General features: G+C 40.4%; 1 protein-coding gene across 5 annotated transcripts in view; it reads left to right on the top strand.

The window, feature by feature from the left end:
* Nucleotides 1-19,392, top strand: part of ZNF827 (zinc finger protein 827) — a 192,825-nt gene that overhangs the window by 43,655 nt on the left and 129,778 nt on the right. For all 5 annotated transcript variants that reach the window (XM_053582211.1, XM_053582206.1, XM_053582210.1 and 2 more), the window contains exons 3-4: nucleotides 2,494-2,666; nucleotides 8,150-8,630. In XM_053582211.1, coding sequence (XP_053438186.1) covers nucleotides 2,494-2,666; nucleotides 8,150-8,630 — 654 coding nt within the window. The remainder of the gene's footprint in view (nucleotides 1-2,493; nucleotides 2,667-8,149; nucleotides 8,631-19,392) is intronic.

Raw genomic sequence — 19,392 nt, 5'->3', positions numbered from 1 at the left:
CTTTACAAGGTGTGCTTTTCCTAGAGTAAAAGGAAACCCTCACTCTCTCATCCCCCAATCAAAAAAGGAAATACTTGTGATAGAACATATCTCAAGTAGAATCTCCAGACTTGAAAGGTATATTTTTAGTTGGAGGATTCTTTTTCAAGTCTCTTGGTGAAGCTAACCAATATCACTTACACTTGTATTAATAAAGCTGCATTTTTGGAATACCCTATTTTTATTTCAGAACCCTTCTGGTTCCATCCATTTTATGTACTCCTTTGCATAGAGATTCAGTTGATTCAATAAATAAAGAACAAGATTATTTTAAAGTATACACCTGGGACTATTTTCTTTTAAAATTATAAATGTAATGTGTGTATTTAAATATTCAAATAGCATAGGAGGGTATACAATGAAAACACAAGTTTTCCTCCCTGACTCCTTCCTTTAATCCACCATCCTTCAATAGTAATTGCTTAGTGATTTCCAGAAAATTGGGTGTGCTTCCAGAAATTTTTCTTACAAATAAAGATATTTTTTGTTTGTTTCGTTTATTCATGCCATTTTTACCACTCTCTCCCTTCCCCCCCCCAATTTTTTTTTTTTTTTTTTTTTTTTTACAGTTTTTGGCCAGGGCTGGGTTTGAACTCGCCACCTCTGGTATAAGGGGCTGGCGCTCCACTCCTTTGAGCCACAGGTATTGCCCTCCCCCTCAATTATTTCAAAGCAAAACCCAGACTTCACATCCATTCGCTTATAAATACTTCATGTATATATCTCCCAACAGATAAGAACTTTAAAAACCTAACCGCAGGGCGGCGCCTGTGGCTCAAGGAGTAGGGTGCCGGTCCCATATGCCAGAGGTGGCGGGTTCAAACCCAGCCCCGGCCAAAAAAAAAAAAAAAACCTAACCGCAATTCCACTATCACATCTAACAGGAACAATAATTGTTAGCATGTTGTTATGGAACATGCAGGCTATAATTGGTATTTCCTCAACTATCTCAAACATGTCTTTTTACAGTTGTTCTGTTCAAACAGAATCCAAATAACTTTACACTTTGCATTCACTTACTTCTCTTTTTATCCATAACGCCTTCCCTTTTAAAAATACCATTTATATATTGAAGGAACTGGGTCATTTGTCCTGAGGAATTCCCAGATTCTAGATTTAGCAGATTCCACTTCTTTGGGATGTTTAACACTTTTTAAATCACCTGTATTAACAATGAAAGGCTAGTTATTTAGAGGCTTCATTAAATTTTTATAGGAGTATTTCATAGATGGCATATCAAGGCACACCATATCTGTCCTGTTTTTAGTGATGTTAAGATTAATCAGTGGTTTTAGGTGTTGCTAACTTGATACATCCTTTATAAAGCTCCCTATCAACCTTCCATCTAATGGTTTTAGCAGTAATTGATTCTCAGTTTTTAGAAAACAAAAATAAAATCATGCTAATTCCATTATCTTGCACACGATTTCGTATCAGCATCTGTAGATGTAGCTCATTTTTAAAAACGACTTCATATATTTTATGAATGTATGTATGTTAAGCTGGTATGGAAATATTTCTGATTTTGTGATTAAGAAAGGACATGACACTATTTGCTTCTATTCCCTGTGTCCCTAAGTTGCAGAGGTTAGTGTGGCACTGAGCAACGAAAGTCGGTAGACCAGAAGTTTAGCAATACAATGTCACAACAGAGACCCTTCCCTTTGGGGATGAGAGAGAGAGTGCTCTTAGCTTCACTTGGAGGAGATAGTAGTTAACTTCTTGAAAAACTGAAGCATTTGTGGCAGCCTGCTTGTACCTCTTTCCAAAATGGGCAGTAAGCCCCAGTAGCCAGGCAGAGGAAGGCAACATATGTTAGTGGCTACCAAAGGAACAGAAATAAAGGTAAGAAACCCTGACCTTAAGACCCCCAGATGCCTAAAGTGGCAGCATCATCCGCTCAAGCCACAACTCAAGTCAGCAGTAGGGATTTGAAAATTTGCCTCCTTTGGAGTTTAGTTGGTGAGGTTTATGATAGCTGTTTGATTTTCAGCGTAATAAGACAGCGTGTTATTCTCTGTCCCATTTGATGTCTTTATTTTCTCACCTTTTTCCATGTTCAGGAACTCAAGGACTTAGGTCTGGTTTTCAGGCTTGTCTGCAGGGTGCCTTTGGGGCCCCGAGTTAGGGCAGAAGGTAAGGGCAGGCCAGGCGAAGCCCCACTGCATATGTCCCCGTGTGTGGGCTGGCCTTTGGAACTACCACTTGACGATTCGATTAGACTATCAGACCTCGGAAAATGGAGCCCGGATGGAAGTAACTGGATGGATGTAGTTTTCTACCTGAAGAAAAGCAGTCATTAAACCTCCTCATGGGTAAAATCTCGGAACTGGCAAGACAAAAACCCAAGTCATTTTTTTGTACTTTTTATATGGCAGCGCATGTGACTTAGTGGCGGATACAATGTACCATTTTTGTTTTCCTTAATGTTCCTTTCTTTTTCCTCCTTCCAAGCCTCAGAAGAGGAAAGCGGAAAGCCTTTCCAGTGTCCAATATGCGGTTTGGTTATAAAAAGGAAGAGTTACTGGAAGCGGCATATGGTGATTCACACAGGTTTAAAGAGTCATCAGTGCCCGCTCTGTCCGTTCCGGTGTGCTCGCAAGGACAATCTCAAATCCCACATGAAGGTAAGCGCCGCCCACGGCCCCGCCCCCGAGAGGGGCGCAGCCGTGCGCCTGCGCAGTGCGGGCATGACCCTTCAGGGCAGAGCGTTTTCCCCCCCACAACCCCAGCGGAGCCTGCACTCTGCTGCGCTGGCAGTAGTGAGCCCGAGGACCGGGGCGTGTTTAAGGAGAGGTATGAATGACCCCTGTTCCCCCAAGAACTTAGGGGTTGCTAGAACTTGCTGTAGCCAAACAATACATGTAGTGGATAGCTGACCAGGACTGTGTGGGGAGGCATTTGGGCGGACCAGAGAAGGAAGCCAAGACCAGGAGGAAGTGCTGGCCTGAGCCCCAAAGAGCAGGCCCTTGGCCCTCGGCCCTCTACCTTCCTGGGGAGACTGCCCTCAGCCGCTGTGGCCTTACCCTCAAGCTTAGAAACCCAGAGGAACTCACCCAGAGACGCCGTGCAGGAGGTGTGAAGACGTGGACAGGCACCTGGGATTTTAATTTTATTCTTTCCCTTGGGAGGCTTGGGAGGCTTGGGGCCCGTGTCTGGCAAGACCACAAGGCCTCCTTTAGGCTGGCAGTATCTGAGCTATCGCAGTGTTCGTGAGTTTCTTTTACCAAATATACAAGGACGTCATTTTCCTATGTCTTACTAAAAACAGTTGGGCCTACAATAAGCGTATAAGGAGTTGACTGGAATCTGTGTGTTACTCGATGTGAGATGGGGGAAGATTTAGTTATATGGAAATCTTTTTTAAGTAGATTCTGTTAATATTAAGGATTGTGTTTCAAATTCAAGGGGGATAAAGACCATGTGCTTTTGAATATGATAGACCAGAATCTAAATTTTAGTAGGTACCTTACTAGCTGAGTGTCCTTGAGCGAGTTAACCTTTGGCCTATCCATTTTTTATCTGTTAAATGGGCATGATAACGTTTGTCTGGAAGAGTCGTCATTAGTATTTAAGGAGATTATAAGCAAAATGTCTGACAAATGTTCAGTGGGAGTTACTTAACTACTATTGGATATCTTAATAATAACAATCATATCTTCCCTTCCAATCATATACGTATATTTTCAGTATAATTTGGCTGTTGACATTGTTTATACAGTGTCCACTTTCCTGCCATAAGAAGTATAATGTATGTACATAATTAAGATATTTACTTACTTGGAAATCTTGCAGAGTAATCCTTCTGAATAGATCAGTAATCACTATTCAGAATTGTAGTTCTTAAAAAGTGTGAGCAGATGGAACCTCTACTGACTTTAAAGAAATAGCTTAGAAGATTAAAAAGTTTAAATCCATGATGTGATTTGTTTTCTGTCATTTGTCTTTGTCTCCTGGGAGTAACATGCCCTGCACCTTCAGAATCTATTTAACCAGTTCTTGTTGGTTGATTTTATTCAGTCCACTTAGTTTTTCCTTTAACCTTCCTCATCCTTTACCACCTCTTCCCAAAGTAGAAACTCGTAGATCTGCAAAGTTGGATTTCATTAGCAGAATAAGACTACAAAAGAGATGCCTTTAAAATGAAAATTTGTTGTAGTTACCATGTCCTAAGCTGTGTTTAGAAATCAGTTCTGGCAAATTTAAAGCTTCAGTGAGCAGAAAACTTGTATCTAGCCTGACACCTTTAAGCTTGGTTTCAGCTCAGGGTCACTTAAAACAACCTATTTATAAACTCGTGGAAAAAAAAGCTGGGTTTTCAATAGCGGGAACTACTGACCCTGAAACTACAGGGAGATGAGTTGGGTGCCTTGATGATACAGACGGTCAGCCATGACAGTGTCATAGATGAGAGCTGCAAGGGCCTTTCGGGTCATGGGGTCTTAGAATGCTTTCAGAACAAATCAATAACCAGTACGATAAAGCAGTAGTGTGAAATTACTACTTTATTCAAACTCATGGTGTCCTAACCTGTTGAGCTACTACCGGAGCTTTTGATAATGGAAGTGTGTGAAGGGCTCATGCAAGTTTAATTTTATCAAATGGTGTACTCTTTCTTTTCCCTGCTCTCCACCTCACCTATTGGCCTTTCCTTTTTTTTAATCAAAGAATTCATGATTTTATTTTGATTAGGCATAGTTTAATTTTGCTGAGCTTTGCAATAATTGTCTAAACAGAAATAGAATGACTTTGTTCTTATGCATAGATATCCTCTGCTACACTAGCCAAAGACTATAAATATGGATAGATTTTCTAAAACAAATTCTGCCTAAGAAGTGGGGGCAATCTAGCCAGAGATTAAGATCTCAAACCATGTGGTCTTAAAAACCTTAGTTAGAATGTAAGTTCCACGACTTCAGAGCTGTGAAACTTTGGAACAATCATTTAACCTCTCTAAACCTCTGTCCACTAATAGAGATAATAATGATACAATCTATCTCAAGGGATTAATATAAGAGTTAAATGAGATAATGCACATAACACTTAATACAGTGCCCAGCATGGAGAAACAACACCAGTAAATGTAGCTAACATGGTAATCATGTTCCAAAAGCCATTTAAATATACATTAGTGTTTGGTTAAAAATAATCAATGAAATGGTATAAGAAATTACTCTAAAACAAATGTTACTGCTTTTCTCATTTTGTGACATGTCTTTAGTGCTGAGAACTTAGAAAAACTGATAAATAGAAATAGACCTGTAATCTCATCACCCAGAAATAACCATTATCATTCTATATACTACATTGATTGTATAGATTTTTTTAAAAAGAAAAACGAGATTCTATTTTATTTGTCTAGCAAATATAGTACTTACTATATTCCTACTACATTCTAGACACCACATTTTTTAGCTTGCTTTTCCTCCATAATACATTGTACAAGTGTTTTTATGACCAGCCTTGGAAGGAGCTTGTAAATGCCTCCAGCTTCCTCGGGGTTATCTCAGATTTCCATTAAGTCTTTTACAACTTTCCTGGATGAGTGAGCATACAGGAATTAAACGTGAAATTCATAATGAAACTGAACAGAAAAGATGAGGACTGCTAAGATAAAGAACATTGGTGAAGTAATGATAAGAAACTGGACAAGATTCAGGGCACTGAGTTCTAGGGCACTTAGGTCTGCCATTTATGGAGCTGTGACTTACCCTCAAGCCCTGCCTGCCTGGCTCATTCCCCTAAAGGGGATGGCATAGGTATTTCTCAAAATTTCTCTAAGCTCTGAAATACCAAGACCCAAACATCAGCCTGGTACCAGGAGATGGCTCTAATGGTGAGGAGGTGACCCTAATGATGTAACAGTAACTGATAGGGGCTGTTGGTATGAAATGACAAGGAGGTAATGAGTCTCTAAACACAGCCTGGAGGGAATGACATGCTTTAGACAAGCATTTGTTTCACATTAGTAGACTAAGAGGGTCTTTAAAGCAAGTGTTAAGGTAAAGAGAATAAAAATTATAACATGAAAAGTGCTCTAATGTGGGGAGAGAAGGGGAGAAGGTACAGCTGGAGGATAGAGTTAATCCTTGTTTCAAAGGCCAAAGGTGATGCACAGTCCCTTTGGGAAAGTGTAGCTCAAATAAAGATGTTATAAGTGCAGAAGTCAACACAACACCCACAGTTTTTCCTTGAAACTTGCACTAATTTTTCTGTAACTAGAGTATAACAAAGCCAGGATCTGATGGAAAAGAAACCACGTAAAATACTGTACACAGACTCTTTTTCAATCCAGGATTCTCTATTGATTTTAGAATTTGGGCTCTTGATCTTTTTCCTTCTTCCAGAAGCTGCTTCCAGAGCTTCTGTTCTTGGATTAGCAGCTTCTCTCTCATCTCTCTCCTGAGTCAGTAGATATAATGACACTTGTGAAATGGAATCTGCCCCACTGCACTGCTCTCAGGGACAAGGGAAGCTCTCTGCCTTGTGACCTTTACCACCTGGTTCCGGGGAATGCTTTTGGCAGCACCTGTCGAGGTCCCATGGGACTTGGGACCTGAGGTCCCCAAGGTGCCTTCTGTGCGAATCTTCTCTATTCTGTGTGAGAGCAAAGGAAATGATCAGCAAATGAAATCCCTTTGTTGTGAAAGAACAGAAAGGGGTGATGTTAACAACCAGCAACAATCTGTGTGTTTACAGCCCCCAGCCTTCTGCCCCAACAGAAGGAAAGCCTTTTCATAAGCAGCACTTTGCTGCTGCAGGATCCAGTTATTTCTGTTGAGAAACTCATGTTTTGGGGGACCCAGAATCTCTTCTGTTGTTTTTTTCAAAAAGCCACAGTGGGGTGCTGTAGCAACAGGATCTCACCATTAACTTTTAATTTCTTTGCTTTTGTTGGTCACTTAACATTATTTAAAAGTATGTTTTGGCTGATGAATAATGCTTTTGGATTGCGTTCAGAATGCATAAACAGCTGTTGTAAAACTTGCTCTCTTGGAAAGAAAACCTACCCAGAGAGGCCAGGTGGCCCAGTGGAGTAATGAATGGGCCTTTAACCTTTGTGAGACCTGGGTTCGAGTCCTGCTTGGGTCACTCCTGAAAGATGAGGTGTCAGTTTTGTTTTGCTTTTGAATTCTAATCTTGTATGTCCAGAATCACCGAACTCCCCAAATTGGCCCAAATCTACACAATTGGCAGTTTCTACTCAAGGGTGGGCCAGTCCTGAAATAGCCGGGGATAGCAGGTCAGCACTGAAGTACGTTGGCAGAGATGAATGGGGAAGTTACAAGCTTATGAGCACCTGCCAGCTCCAGTCCTGACTTGAGCCAATGCAATGATTTCCACACTTTTTCAAGTGCTGTATTTGGTAGTGACAGGAAGAAAAAAGGTTTCTCAAAATTTTTACAGCTATTATGTGCATGCAAGACTGGCACTGGATTTAAAAGTCTGCATTCTTTTATTGGAGACATTAGAATCTGGAGCATGATATAATAGGCATGTTTGGAAAAACTGGTTTCCTTTTGCTTAGAATACTTGGTGAGGGTCATACCTTGGCTTTACTTTCTTTGTATGTAATTTTGCTCAAGCCATTTATTCTGAGGTCTCAATTTCCCTGTCTGTGAAACAGGAATACCCTGGAGATGTTCTTTTCTACATTTTTAATTACCTAAGAGTATTTTGAAAATCGAAATTATGTTTGCAAAACACAACTAATTCTCTGGGTGACAATAACTGGGTACATGTAAAGTATCATTATTATGAGAGGAATTAACTTGAGGGGCTACCTCTTTTGACCTCCAACTAGTAATTATGTAAGTTTGAATTGTACTGGGTTTATAATATTTTCTCTGAAGACATCAATCAAGATTAGATGACTAGACTATTAGGAGGATTCTACCCCAAACAGGACCGGTTGGTGGATAGCATCCTTAGTTGTGAGCATGGCCCCCGGGATCGGCCTCCTTACCTGGAGCACAGGAATGGAATACTCCTTGGTACAAAGGCCAGCCCTCTTTGTGTGGGGAAGAAACAATTGATGTACAATGTGGATGTTCAGCAGGACGTCCATACATGTGCGGTCGATTGCTCATTCTTCTTGCTTGTCTGCTAGGTTCATCAGCACCAGGACCGGGGAGAGACCTTTCAGTGCCAGCTGTGCCCTTTCACCTCCTCGCGCCACTTCAGCCTGAAGCTGCACATGCGTTGCCATCAGCACTTCCTGAGGACAGAAGCCAAGGTGAAGGAGGAGATCCCAGACCCAGATGTCAAGGGATCTCCCCACCTCAGTGACAGTGCCTGCCTGGGGCAGCAAAGGGAAGGAGGAGGGACAGAGATAGTGGGGACCATGATGACGTCTAACACTCCAGAGAGGACTAGCCAGGGAGGGGCTGGCATCTCGCCTTTGCTGGTGAAGGAGGAACCCAAGGAAGATAACGGCCTGCCCACCTCCTTTACCTTGAATGCTGCCGACAGGCCCGCCAACCACACAAAGCTGAAAGATCCCTCCGAGTATGTGGCCAACAGTGCGTCAGCATTGTTCAGCCAGGACATCTCTGTTAAGATGGCGTCTGATTTTCTCATGAAGCTGTCAGGTACTCGAATAGGGTTGTTTTCTCTCTCTCTCTCTCTCTTTCTTTCTCAGTCTCTCTCTTTTTCTACTAGTTTTTCATCTATAAAATAAGAAAGTAGGACTAGATGATTTCAACATCCCTTTAAACTTGAGTAGTCTACACTTTCATAAATTTCATAAATTTTCTCCATGACTTACGTGTGTGTGTATGCAGTCCTTTAAAAGTAGACATTACTTTGGCTTGGATCTTGAAACAATAGGGATTGTTGATTTTCTTCTGTTTTTTTTTCCCTTTTATGGTTTTCCTTATTGGGGGGCAGGGAAGGTCACGTGTGAGCTAGGTTTGTTTCATTTGCTTTGTGTGACTTCGGCTCTGCGTAATGAACATGTCTCTTCTACATTGAGTTCTTTGAAGTACGGGATACTGCATATTATTAAAATTCTTTACTGTCTGAATTAGAAAGATTTTTAAAGTGTTACTGGACAAAAAGGGTCCAGCCACCTGTCACTGTCAGCCAAGATGCAGAGACAGGGCTAGGTCAACTAAACTTTACTGTCAGAAGCCAAGATTCAGGAGCACAGTGAGAGTAGCTTCCTCAAGACTGTTCTAGTCTTCCATTTCCAAAATTACAGTTTTATACACAAAAGTTCAAAGCAAAGACCACACCAACCCCTATTCTAAATAATCATCAGCATAGCTCAGTGACCTATTACAGCATTCCAATTCAAGAGTTAATCTCCTAAATCAATCCACCTAAACTACTCAAGATAGGCATCTTTATGGTGGGAACTAAATTTACAAAATAGTAAGAATGGGAGATAGGGTACCAGTGAAGGTCAGGCAGGACCCAAACTGACCAGACCAGCTGTGTCATGTGCACCCTAGCCTGCCTGACTTCATCTTTTTCTCACTACGTGTGCTTTCAAAAGGACATTTATACAAAGACTACTACATGTATTAGAAATGATAAGATTTTTTATTTTTGAGCAAATGATAATGTTTAATTTTTTTTCAGTTTTTTTGTGGGAAATTTTATATTGTGGCAAACAGTGCCTAACATAAAATTTACTATTTTAAGCGTTTTGCAGTGTACAGTTCAGTGGCATTATTAGTAACACTCACATTGTTGTGCAGCCATCACTATCATTCCTCCCCTGAACTTTTACATCTTCCCAAACTGAAACTCTGTATCCATTAAACAGTAGCTCCCCATGCCCTTTTCCCTTCCAGCCCTGAGCTGCTGTGAATTTGAGTACTCTAGGTACCTTGTGTAAAATAGAATCTAAAAGAAATTTTTTTAAGAACATCTTTTCCAACTACCCTACTAGCTTGCTGCCCTTCGGAAGGAAGAGTATAAATTACAAAAATATATTCTTATCAATTGACATCACTTTCCATTATCATCAAATTAAACATGATGTTTCTTTTTGTTTTTGTCATTTTTTCACTGTCTTTGATTAAGTTGTGATGTTGAACAGGAGTGTAAAGATGTTATAAAGTGCTGTTTTTCCTGACTTTTTTGGAATGATAAGACATGTTGTGGAATTGTGCTGCTACTCATTATGTTTTTAAAAGCATGATTTTAAATTTTAAAGGAGATGTAGAGGGTGGGGAAAGGTCGATTTAGCATTGTCTCTGTCTTTCAGTGAAGATGGCAGTCCCCAGGATGATTTCCAAATGCCATTTCAGGTCTTTGGAGATTGACAATACCCTTTTAAATGGAGAATAATTGGTCACCGCCTTCCTTTAAATGGACCGTGAGTCGCATTTCACTAAATGTCATTGCCAGGTGAATTAGAGGTTCAGCTTCCCTCTGAAGTCCCTTTGCTCAGTCTCATCTTTTGGAATGTCCCTCAGGTCTTTGCCCCTCGGGTGTGGGAGACACTAGTTGGAACAAATGAGGCTCTTAGAAATGAAGCAAGGAGGAAAACAGACCAGGGAATGTTGCAGAGAAGCACACTGGCCTGCCGTGGGAGTAAGGAGGCGCTAAGCTGGAAATGGCCAAGTCACAGGAATTAAAATGCATTTGACAGCAATATTGAAGAATAAACAGTGGGGTCTCTACTCTTTTACCTGCCAGCACCCACCCCCCTTCTCTCTTCCATTCCAATCTAGGAAAATGATTTATAGACATTTGAGTTTCAGACTTAAAATTTTTTGAAAATGTAGAGAACATTCATGTTTTCAGTTTTCCTTTTGCTGCCCAGATCCTTGAGGATTTCACCTCCAGGGGAACTTGGGTTTTTCCTTGGTGGTCTTTCCTGCCAATATGATAGCAAAGGGTGCTGCTTTTCTGGGTTTTTGTGGTACCATTCTAAGGGAAGGAATGCAAATGCAAAATTCACTTAGCATAGCTTAGAAAAATGAACCTTCCTGACTTGGGGGCAAATAACTCTTAGTAAGGTGTTACTCCATTTTCCAGGGCTCTAGGAAGGAGGGTGGGTGGGGAAGAGGGAAGGTTTGGTCTTTGGATTAAAACATTAGTGTGTGGTGCATCTTACAAGGTATATGTGAAACTTAGTAAATGTAGAATGTAAATGTCTTAACACAATAACTAAGAAAATGCCAGGAAGGCTGTGTTAACCAGTGTGATGAAAATGTGTCAAACGGTCTATAAAGCCAGTGTATGGTGCCCCATGATCGCATTAATGTACACAGCTATGATTTAATAAAAAAAAACAAACAAACATTGGTGTGTGATACACTACTCCTACAGCGCTCAGCTCTACATGCCCACAGCAGACTGTAATTAGCTCCAGACCCAATCTCAGGGAGCATAAGATAAGGCTTCAGCAGCTTAGAACCAGCATTGCAAAGGCAGAGAACCCAGTTGGTGGACTGGGGTGAAGACCTGTGTACCAAAACCTTATATTGTGATCTGTTTTTTCAGTTAGCTGTTGATGAGGAGGTTGTTTATGGTTTGGCAGTCAGAATATTTACTAACTGATCAATTGGCATAAGAAAACAGATAACAAATGCACACTATTTATGCAAAAGGCCCATGCAGCTATTTTATGGTGGCTTAGTGGAGGTCCTGAAACCTGACTTGTATGCACTGTTACCTAGCAACCTGTTATAAAGTCACCAGGGAGTGAGATGCATCAGTAATTTTTTTTGTGTGTGTGCATATTTGGATGTAAATGTAAACTTGGTGACTGTGGCAGTGCAGCCCAGGAGAGGTGAAGATATGTTAAAAGGAAAGGAATACGTTTTCTGGAGGATTTTTTTTTTTTTTTTAATTATGCTAACTCTCTGTATGGTCGGGCCCTGCAATGCATAGCTGCTCTCACTATGGTGCTCTACCCGGCTGTGTCTGTGGATATGATTTGGGGATGAAAAGGCGAAATCCCAGGGAGCTGTGCTGAGTTTCTGGCTTTTCCCATCATCAAATGTAGTGAAGTGGTGGTTAGCCTCAGGCCTGTCCCTTGGCATCATAACGGCGCCATTGTTCTTGCACTGGATTTTTTTGCTGGGCTCTATCCGTGCACCTGCTGGTACTATAGGGTGCAGCTGTTTGTGGGCACCGAGTCTGTGAGTCTTTGTGCCAGCCAGATCACTGTCTGCAAAACTGAAGCACAGTGACAAATTCAAGCGTGGAGACACCTACTTGTTTCCAAAAGAGAGAGAAAACACTTGATGCTTTCTTGCCTGGTTATTAAGGGGAGTCTTTCTTGCTCTTTTGACTAAAACTGAGCCTAAAGATGACTGAATGGGAACACAGTGGGATTAAAAGTCACTGGGTAGAATGCTGTTTTAAATCGACTTTCCATCCTCCTCCTACCCCCACCAATTTGGAGGTTTCTTGGTGTGCATGATTGTGAAATAAAATCCCCTTTCCAAACCATCAGCTATTCTTCTAACTGAGCCCACACTTAACATTCCTAGGTCCTTCAAGATTAATGTTGCTCTCTAGAACTGAGGCTTCCTGAGCTAAGCATTGTTACTGATTTAGGGAGGAGTATGGGCAGTTCCTACTGCTGGCTTTCTGGGCTGGTGGGAGAAAAGGAATTTTTAGGTTGCGACCTACAAGGCAGGCCTTAGAGAGCTTCAGCTCTACATGTTTGTGTAGATCTTTCTGGCTTTGGGAAGCCAGAAGACGTGTGCAGATCACTGCGTGCCACCAGGGCAGGTGATCTAGCAGTCATGTGACTGGGGGGTGCTCAGGGGAGAAGGGTTCACCCAGCCTGGAAAGCTGTGGTTCCTGCTGATTCTGTGCCGTGTCACCCATGGCCAGCAGCAGTTCTTAACCTTGGCTGCATGGGCTGCATATTAGATTTACCTGAGGAGTTTTGAAAAAATGCCAGGAATTATGATTCAGGTGATCTGGGATAGGCCCTAGACATTGGTATTTTCTTTAAAACCCTCAAATGATTCTAATGTGCAGCAGGACTTGGGATTACTGAGGTAGAATATAAACTCAGTACATGGAACAGTGTTTTTCAGTATAGCAATAATTTTCTTCAGTAGATTTCTCTTCCTTTGCTATTCATCCCAGATCATGAAAAGGGGCATGGTGATATGAGATGGGTCTGTGGCTTTTGCCATAGGTCAAGGTTGACATGCAGGAGAGGCTGGGTGAGTCATGTTCATGGAGCTCAAGAGAATTTCTCCAGTTAGTAGGTCTCAAGACTCAATCCAGAGCATCAAGGAGCTGGCAGTGTCATCATTAGAAGCCTGATTAAAAGTGGCCTGCAAAGGCCTTACATCATTTCTTTTTCTTAAAATTACACTTTTCAAGATAAAAAATTTAATTCTAACTCTCCAAATTATAACTGAGCAGTTGACAGAAACTTGGCGCCTCACTTGCTGGCTGGGAATATCTTTGTGTCCCTGGTTTTCCAAAATAAAAGATATGTCATTTCAACTATTTTTAATTTGGAAACCAGCAAAAATTTTTGTGCCGTCTCCCACATTATATTAATTTCATAAAATTGAGACCAAAATAATTTTAACTAGGAGAGATGAACTTTTTAAAACAGCAACTTACTTTTAGCCTAACTGAGAAAAAGTTTGGGAACAAATGGATATAGGCTAATGGTTTCTGACTTGTTAGTAACTCAGCCACAAAATAGCAAAGGTTTTCAGATATAAATGAAAAGTGTTGGTTGGCAAGTTTGCGTCATATCTTATAGTATCCCATAGGCCAACAAATTGTCCCTACAACTTGCATCTTTCTCACAATTTTATTCATCTGTAGTTATGGTGATTTTATGTGTAGGTGTCAGGTCCCTGTCTTACTTTACTTTTGTGCTACTAGAAAAGGAGGGGTGGGAGATGCCCATTGATCCAAGTTGTCCTTGTTGCCTGGTGGCTCTGATTCACTTTCTGTAAAACATCTTAACAAATGAGCCTTCTTCCAACTAAATGCCATCCTTGTGTCTCTCACTCTCCAAACCCGCGGTGCCAGCAGCCTGGGAGCTCTTCTACTTCCCTTGCCTGGGCGTGCCATCCCCAGTTTATTTTTGGTAGCTCCCTTTCCATCTTCAGTTTGGTCCTTCTTTTTAACCCTGCCTTGGTTTCTCGTGATGGACACTCACTGATCATGTGACTAAAATTCCTCATATGAGCAGCTGTGTTTAGGGGCCTTATACATGCAGGCAGCCTGAATGCCCTTTTGAAATCCTGGACTTTATTGAGCTTGGTGATTTCATATGAGAGGGAGAGTGTGACTGCTGATTTTCACTGACTTGCTATTTCGTGAGACAACGACCAATCTGAATCATAGAAGGGGGCAGATGGGATTATAAGAAAGTGGGGCCTGGATTACTTAACACAGGTGTTGAAACTTGCAGGGATGGTGACCTTATGCTAATTTACTCAGTACTTGTTATTTTTACTTTATATGGTGCTTACTCTGTGCCATTTAACTCCTTTGACCCTTAATAGTATTACTTAGTACTAGTAGAGTAGTAACAGTCAGACCAACTTACATTTCTGTAGAGCTTTATATTGTGTCGTGTATTTCCAAATATGTTACAATGAACATGTACATGAGAAAACCAAGACTCAGGGTAAATAACTGTAAAAGGGTCACGTCTGGAATCCAGATTTTTCTTTCTCTACTGGGCTGTACAGTGTTCTAGAATTGCCATCAGAATGATTTTTTTTTTCTTATGACAGACCCTTGGGAAAATTTATCAAAGCCTGTTGTTTCTGTAAAAACGAAGGTAGGCCATTCTCTTCCTTCTCTCAGAAGTCCACTTTTCTTTTTACATCTGTTGCTGTTATTGTTACTACTTCTACCACTATTATTACAAGAACTATAATTAATCAGATGTGCTTACAGTGGGACAGGCACTATGCTAACCATTTCATGCGATTTCCTATTTAACCCTCCCCACAGCCCTGTAGAGTCAGTAATATTAAACCTATTTTATAGATGCGGAAGCTGAGACATAAAGGTTTCAGCTACAAGGGACAGAGCAAAGATTCACCTCTTCTTAATTGCATGGGCTGGCTCATGACCACTTAATTAGCTATTACCTAATTTTTTTTCTCAGTTGAGCAAACTGTCTTTTGACCTCTGTCTGCTTCACTGTTTATTTTTCTTGGCTGCAAACCATGGCATCATTTCTAATGCATGCACTTTCAGTCTCTAATCTGGTTAAAATTTTGTGTGTCTTCAAAATGTATCTATAGTTCGTCCCTTCATGTATAGCATCATACCTAGACAGCTTGCCCCTCTGGCTGTCTCCTGCCACCCTTCCTACCCTAAGCCACCTCCCTCCCTTCACTCCCCAAGCATTTTTGATGGACTCTTCCTCCAGTACATCAGATTATGACCCTGCCTGGTTGGCTCCTTTCTACAAGTAACCATCTCCCTGCTCGTCTCGAGAAAACTGTTCATAGTCTGCACCAGCTCAGGGGCACATTCCTCTCATTTCCATTTTCTGCCTCATTCATTCATGTTGTTCCAGGAGTCTCATAGCTCCCTATGTATCTGCTGCCTCCTGAGCAGTCACATTTTAAAAGGTGGGCCTTCAGGGGGAATAACTGTGGCTATTTCAGTCTGTCACAGCCCAAAGTTCTTCAGACCCTCTGTGTAATACACACTGACAAAAATCATTTATAAACTGATCTGTAAACATATTAATGTTACAAACCAATCTACCATCATGACAAGCGTAATAGTCAAGAGGAGATGTCATTTGGGGAAGGTAGTCACTGCCATCCCTTAAATAGCCTTGGAGATACATTATCCAGTCATTAGATTTTCCTTCTTCTAGTCTCTGTGCAGAGCACTCCATTGCTGTTCATGCATTTTCTTCGTTGGATGTGTTAATAGTACAAATTAAAAATAGAGCTTTTCTTTCACATTTACTCAAGGCTTGATTGGTTTTCCAGGACTTGTCCTTCCTGCTTTGACAAGGCAGATATCCTGTCTGTTAAGTGGATTACTGCAGATGGGCTACTTTTGCTTATTATGTGTTGGTGTTAGTGGTTTAGTGCGTGGGGAAAAATCTTTCTTTTTATTTTAAAGTTATTAAGGCACTGTTCACTGTTCACTGGTGTTACCCTTGACCTTACCCAGAGGCTGTTTTTCCCTTTTTGGTGCTATGTGTATGATCATGGCTGTCATAGGCAACCTTTACAGTTTGGATTTGAGTACATCCTCAAGGATAGCCAAGGAAATGTACAGGCGGGAATTGATGAGAAATATGAGATGGTTAAAATTTCATGAAACACTTATAATAAAGCGATTTAAGGCAAATTAAAAAGTAAAATTTAAGAATATTTACCTAATTTTTAAACATTGCATTTAAATATAATAAATACACTTACCATTTACTGTGTAAAAGTAATACTGAACCGTTGTTAATTATTATTTAATTAATCTTGGCTTTTCTTACGATTTTAGAAGGCAATTTATTTTTCTCACCCAAAATATCTCAAATTGTAAAAAAAAAAAAAAGAAAATTCCAGATTCCTTGCCCATTCAGATATGCTTACATATTCCTTGCAGGGGATCTGGGTAGATAAAAAAGGGCAGGCTGGCTTGTGGTCTGGAGAGTTGGTCTCTGATTGTGGTTCTATCATTAACAAGCTGTGTGATTTTAAAAAGGTCATATTATTCTGTGACCCTGTGTTTTCTTATTATGAAATCAGGGAGTGGAAAACAGTGTGGTTTTCACTTCGTTTGAGTGCATTTTTTTCAAATAAAATCTTAAGTGTAGATTGATATGTAGAACACACAGAAGATTTTTCTTAAGTAGGACTTTAATTTAATCACATTTGTTACATTTATGTACTTATTTTAAAAGCCAAGCAATTAGAAAAAAGTTACTATTTGACAAGCAGAAAATGGGACATTGTAGTGTTATAAAGAGTTACAGTCTTTATAGCAATACTATTATCTAATATATTTCTAAATTTAATTTGCTGATTGTAGTTTGAAAAAAATACAAGTACTGTTTCACACAGGGAAGTTGTAGCAAATGGGAACAGAATTTTAACAACTCAATTTGCAATCTCTGGATCCTTTCGATTAAAGAAGAGTATAGTAATACAAGTTTTCACTTCAAAGTGGGCGTTTAACAACTGCCCTCATTCCTTATAATAAATGACAGATGAGAAGTATCTAAAACTCACAACATGCACTAAGCCATCTGTAATTCTATAATAACTACTTGGCTACTACCAGTTAACCATTACTTGGGACATGTATTTAATCTCCCTAGGTCTCAGATTTCTCATCTGCAAAATGGGGATACTATTGGTATCTAGCTCAAAGGGCGGTTGTGAGGATCGGATAAATTAATGCAGGTAAATACGTAGTGTGTTTCCTGGCCCATCGTATGTGCTTAATAAATGGCAGACCCAGATAGACCTCCATGTGTCTCTCTGCCTACCTGCCTGTCTGGTAGCCATGGTCAGAAGCTGCAGCAAAGCAGATACAGTTGAATAAGCCCTGGCATTTAATTTAAGGGAGGTGTACCCAAGTGACAGTTGACAATGTCTAGAGAAATATTTTGTTTTCACAACTGGGAGATGCTTCTGGCATTTAGTGGATACAGACTGGGGATGCTGCTAAACGTCCTATAATGTGCTTCCCAGACCTTCACCTCCTCCCAGCAAATCATTCATTCCCAGATGTTAGTGGTGCTGAGGCTGAGAAACACTGATTTATGGCATGTATACAGACTCTAGTAGTACTATAATTGTACAGTTTTACATGGGCACACATATATAGGCCTGAACTTTTTATTTATTTTTTTTTGGTTGGGTCTCCTATAATCCCAGCTATTTTTTTTTTTTTTTATTAAATCATAGCTGTGTACATTAATGCAATTGTGGGATACAATGTGCTGGTTTTATGTACAATTTGAAATACTTTCATCAAACCAGTGAAGGCTATATATATATTTTTTTTTTTGAGACAAAGTCTCATTATGTCGACCTTAGTAAAGTGCTGTGGCATCATAGCTCACAGCAACCTCAAACTCTTTGGTTTAAACGATTCTCTTGCCTTAGCCTTCCAAGTAGCTGGGACTACAGGCGCCCGCCACAAGGCCCGGCTATTTTTTTGGTTGCAGTTGTCATTGTTTAGTTGGCCTGGACCAGGCTCAAACCCGCCAGCCTTTGTGCATGTGGCTGGCACCGTAACTACTGTGCTACGGGCACCGAGCCTCGGCCTGAGTTTTTTGAGAGATCAGTACAAAGGCAACCACTTCCTTATTTAAAGATATTTTACTAAAACTCTAGCGCTCCTCTGATAGCAAGAAAAAGCCTGCATTACATGGGCTACACAAAACTGAATTAACACAAATTAACACCTTAGCGGTTTCCAATGTGTTGACATTTTATATGTAATTTAAAATTATTACAAATAATTTAAAAAAATTAATTTTGAAACAAATATCTTTTTGAACCCCTGTAATGAAAATCATTGGTCTATGGTCTCTTTTAGGCCTGAGATTCTTTTGCTCTGGGTTAGGGTCAGATAGTAGATAAAATTCTCAATGGACTTGCTTTTTTGTGGAGCAGCTCAGCATTTACAAAATTGTAATACTGAGAATTCAAAGAGATCTCTGTCTTATTTTTATTTTTATTTTTTGTGGTTTTTTTTTTTTTTTTGGCCGGGGCTGGGTTTGAACCCACCACCTCCGGCATATGGGACTGGCGCCCTACTCACTGAGCCACAAGCGCCACCCGAGATATATGTCTTATTAATGTCAAGGAAAGGTGTTATTTTCCTTCTCCTGAGGCAACCAATGGGATAGAACAGAAGCATTCATGTTACAGTCTGTTTTTTTTCTTTCATCCTCTTAAGCAAATCTTCACAAGATTTCTTCCTCCCAGAAAATGTACCTTCCCATCAGATGACACCACCCTTGACTTTCTCATGAACAGTGCTTAATTCGCTTCATATCTTTATTTCACTTCACATCGCTTATTTTCCAAAACCCACTGTCCAACTACTTAGGTTAGTTAGCATTCTTCTTAAAGGCACCTGGGTGTCTTGGAGAGCAAGGAAAGGGCTTAGAAGCCCTGGATCCTATTGTCTCTATATATCAGCAGTGTGATGTGAGGGTGTCCATCTCTTAACCTCTTGGGACCTTAGTTTCTTCACCTGTAAAATGAAGATCATAGTAACACCTATCCCCAGTGGTTGTTGGAATGTTCAATCCTTGTGTAATTATTTAATGGTACTTGTGTGCAGCATTAAAACAAATAATGGTCCTTCAGGAAGTTAGATTGAATTTTCTTGGTGGGGTATGTGGTTAAAAAGAATCTGACATGAACTGGCGACACTTTACTGTAAAGGTAGTTTTACTTTCACAAC

Source organism: Nycticebus coucang, chromosome 1 (assembly GCF_027406575.1).
Source record: "Nycticebus coucang isolate mNycCou1 chromosome 1, mNycCou1.pri, whole genome shotgun sequence".
Lineage (NCBI taxonomy): Eukaryota > Metazoa > Chordata > Mammalia > Primates > Lorisidae > Nycticebus > Nycticebus coucang.
The sequence above is the reverse complement of the archived record's forward strand: the minus strand, read 5'-3'. Positions and strand labels throughout refer to the sequence as shown.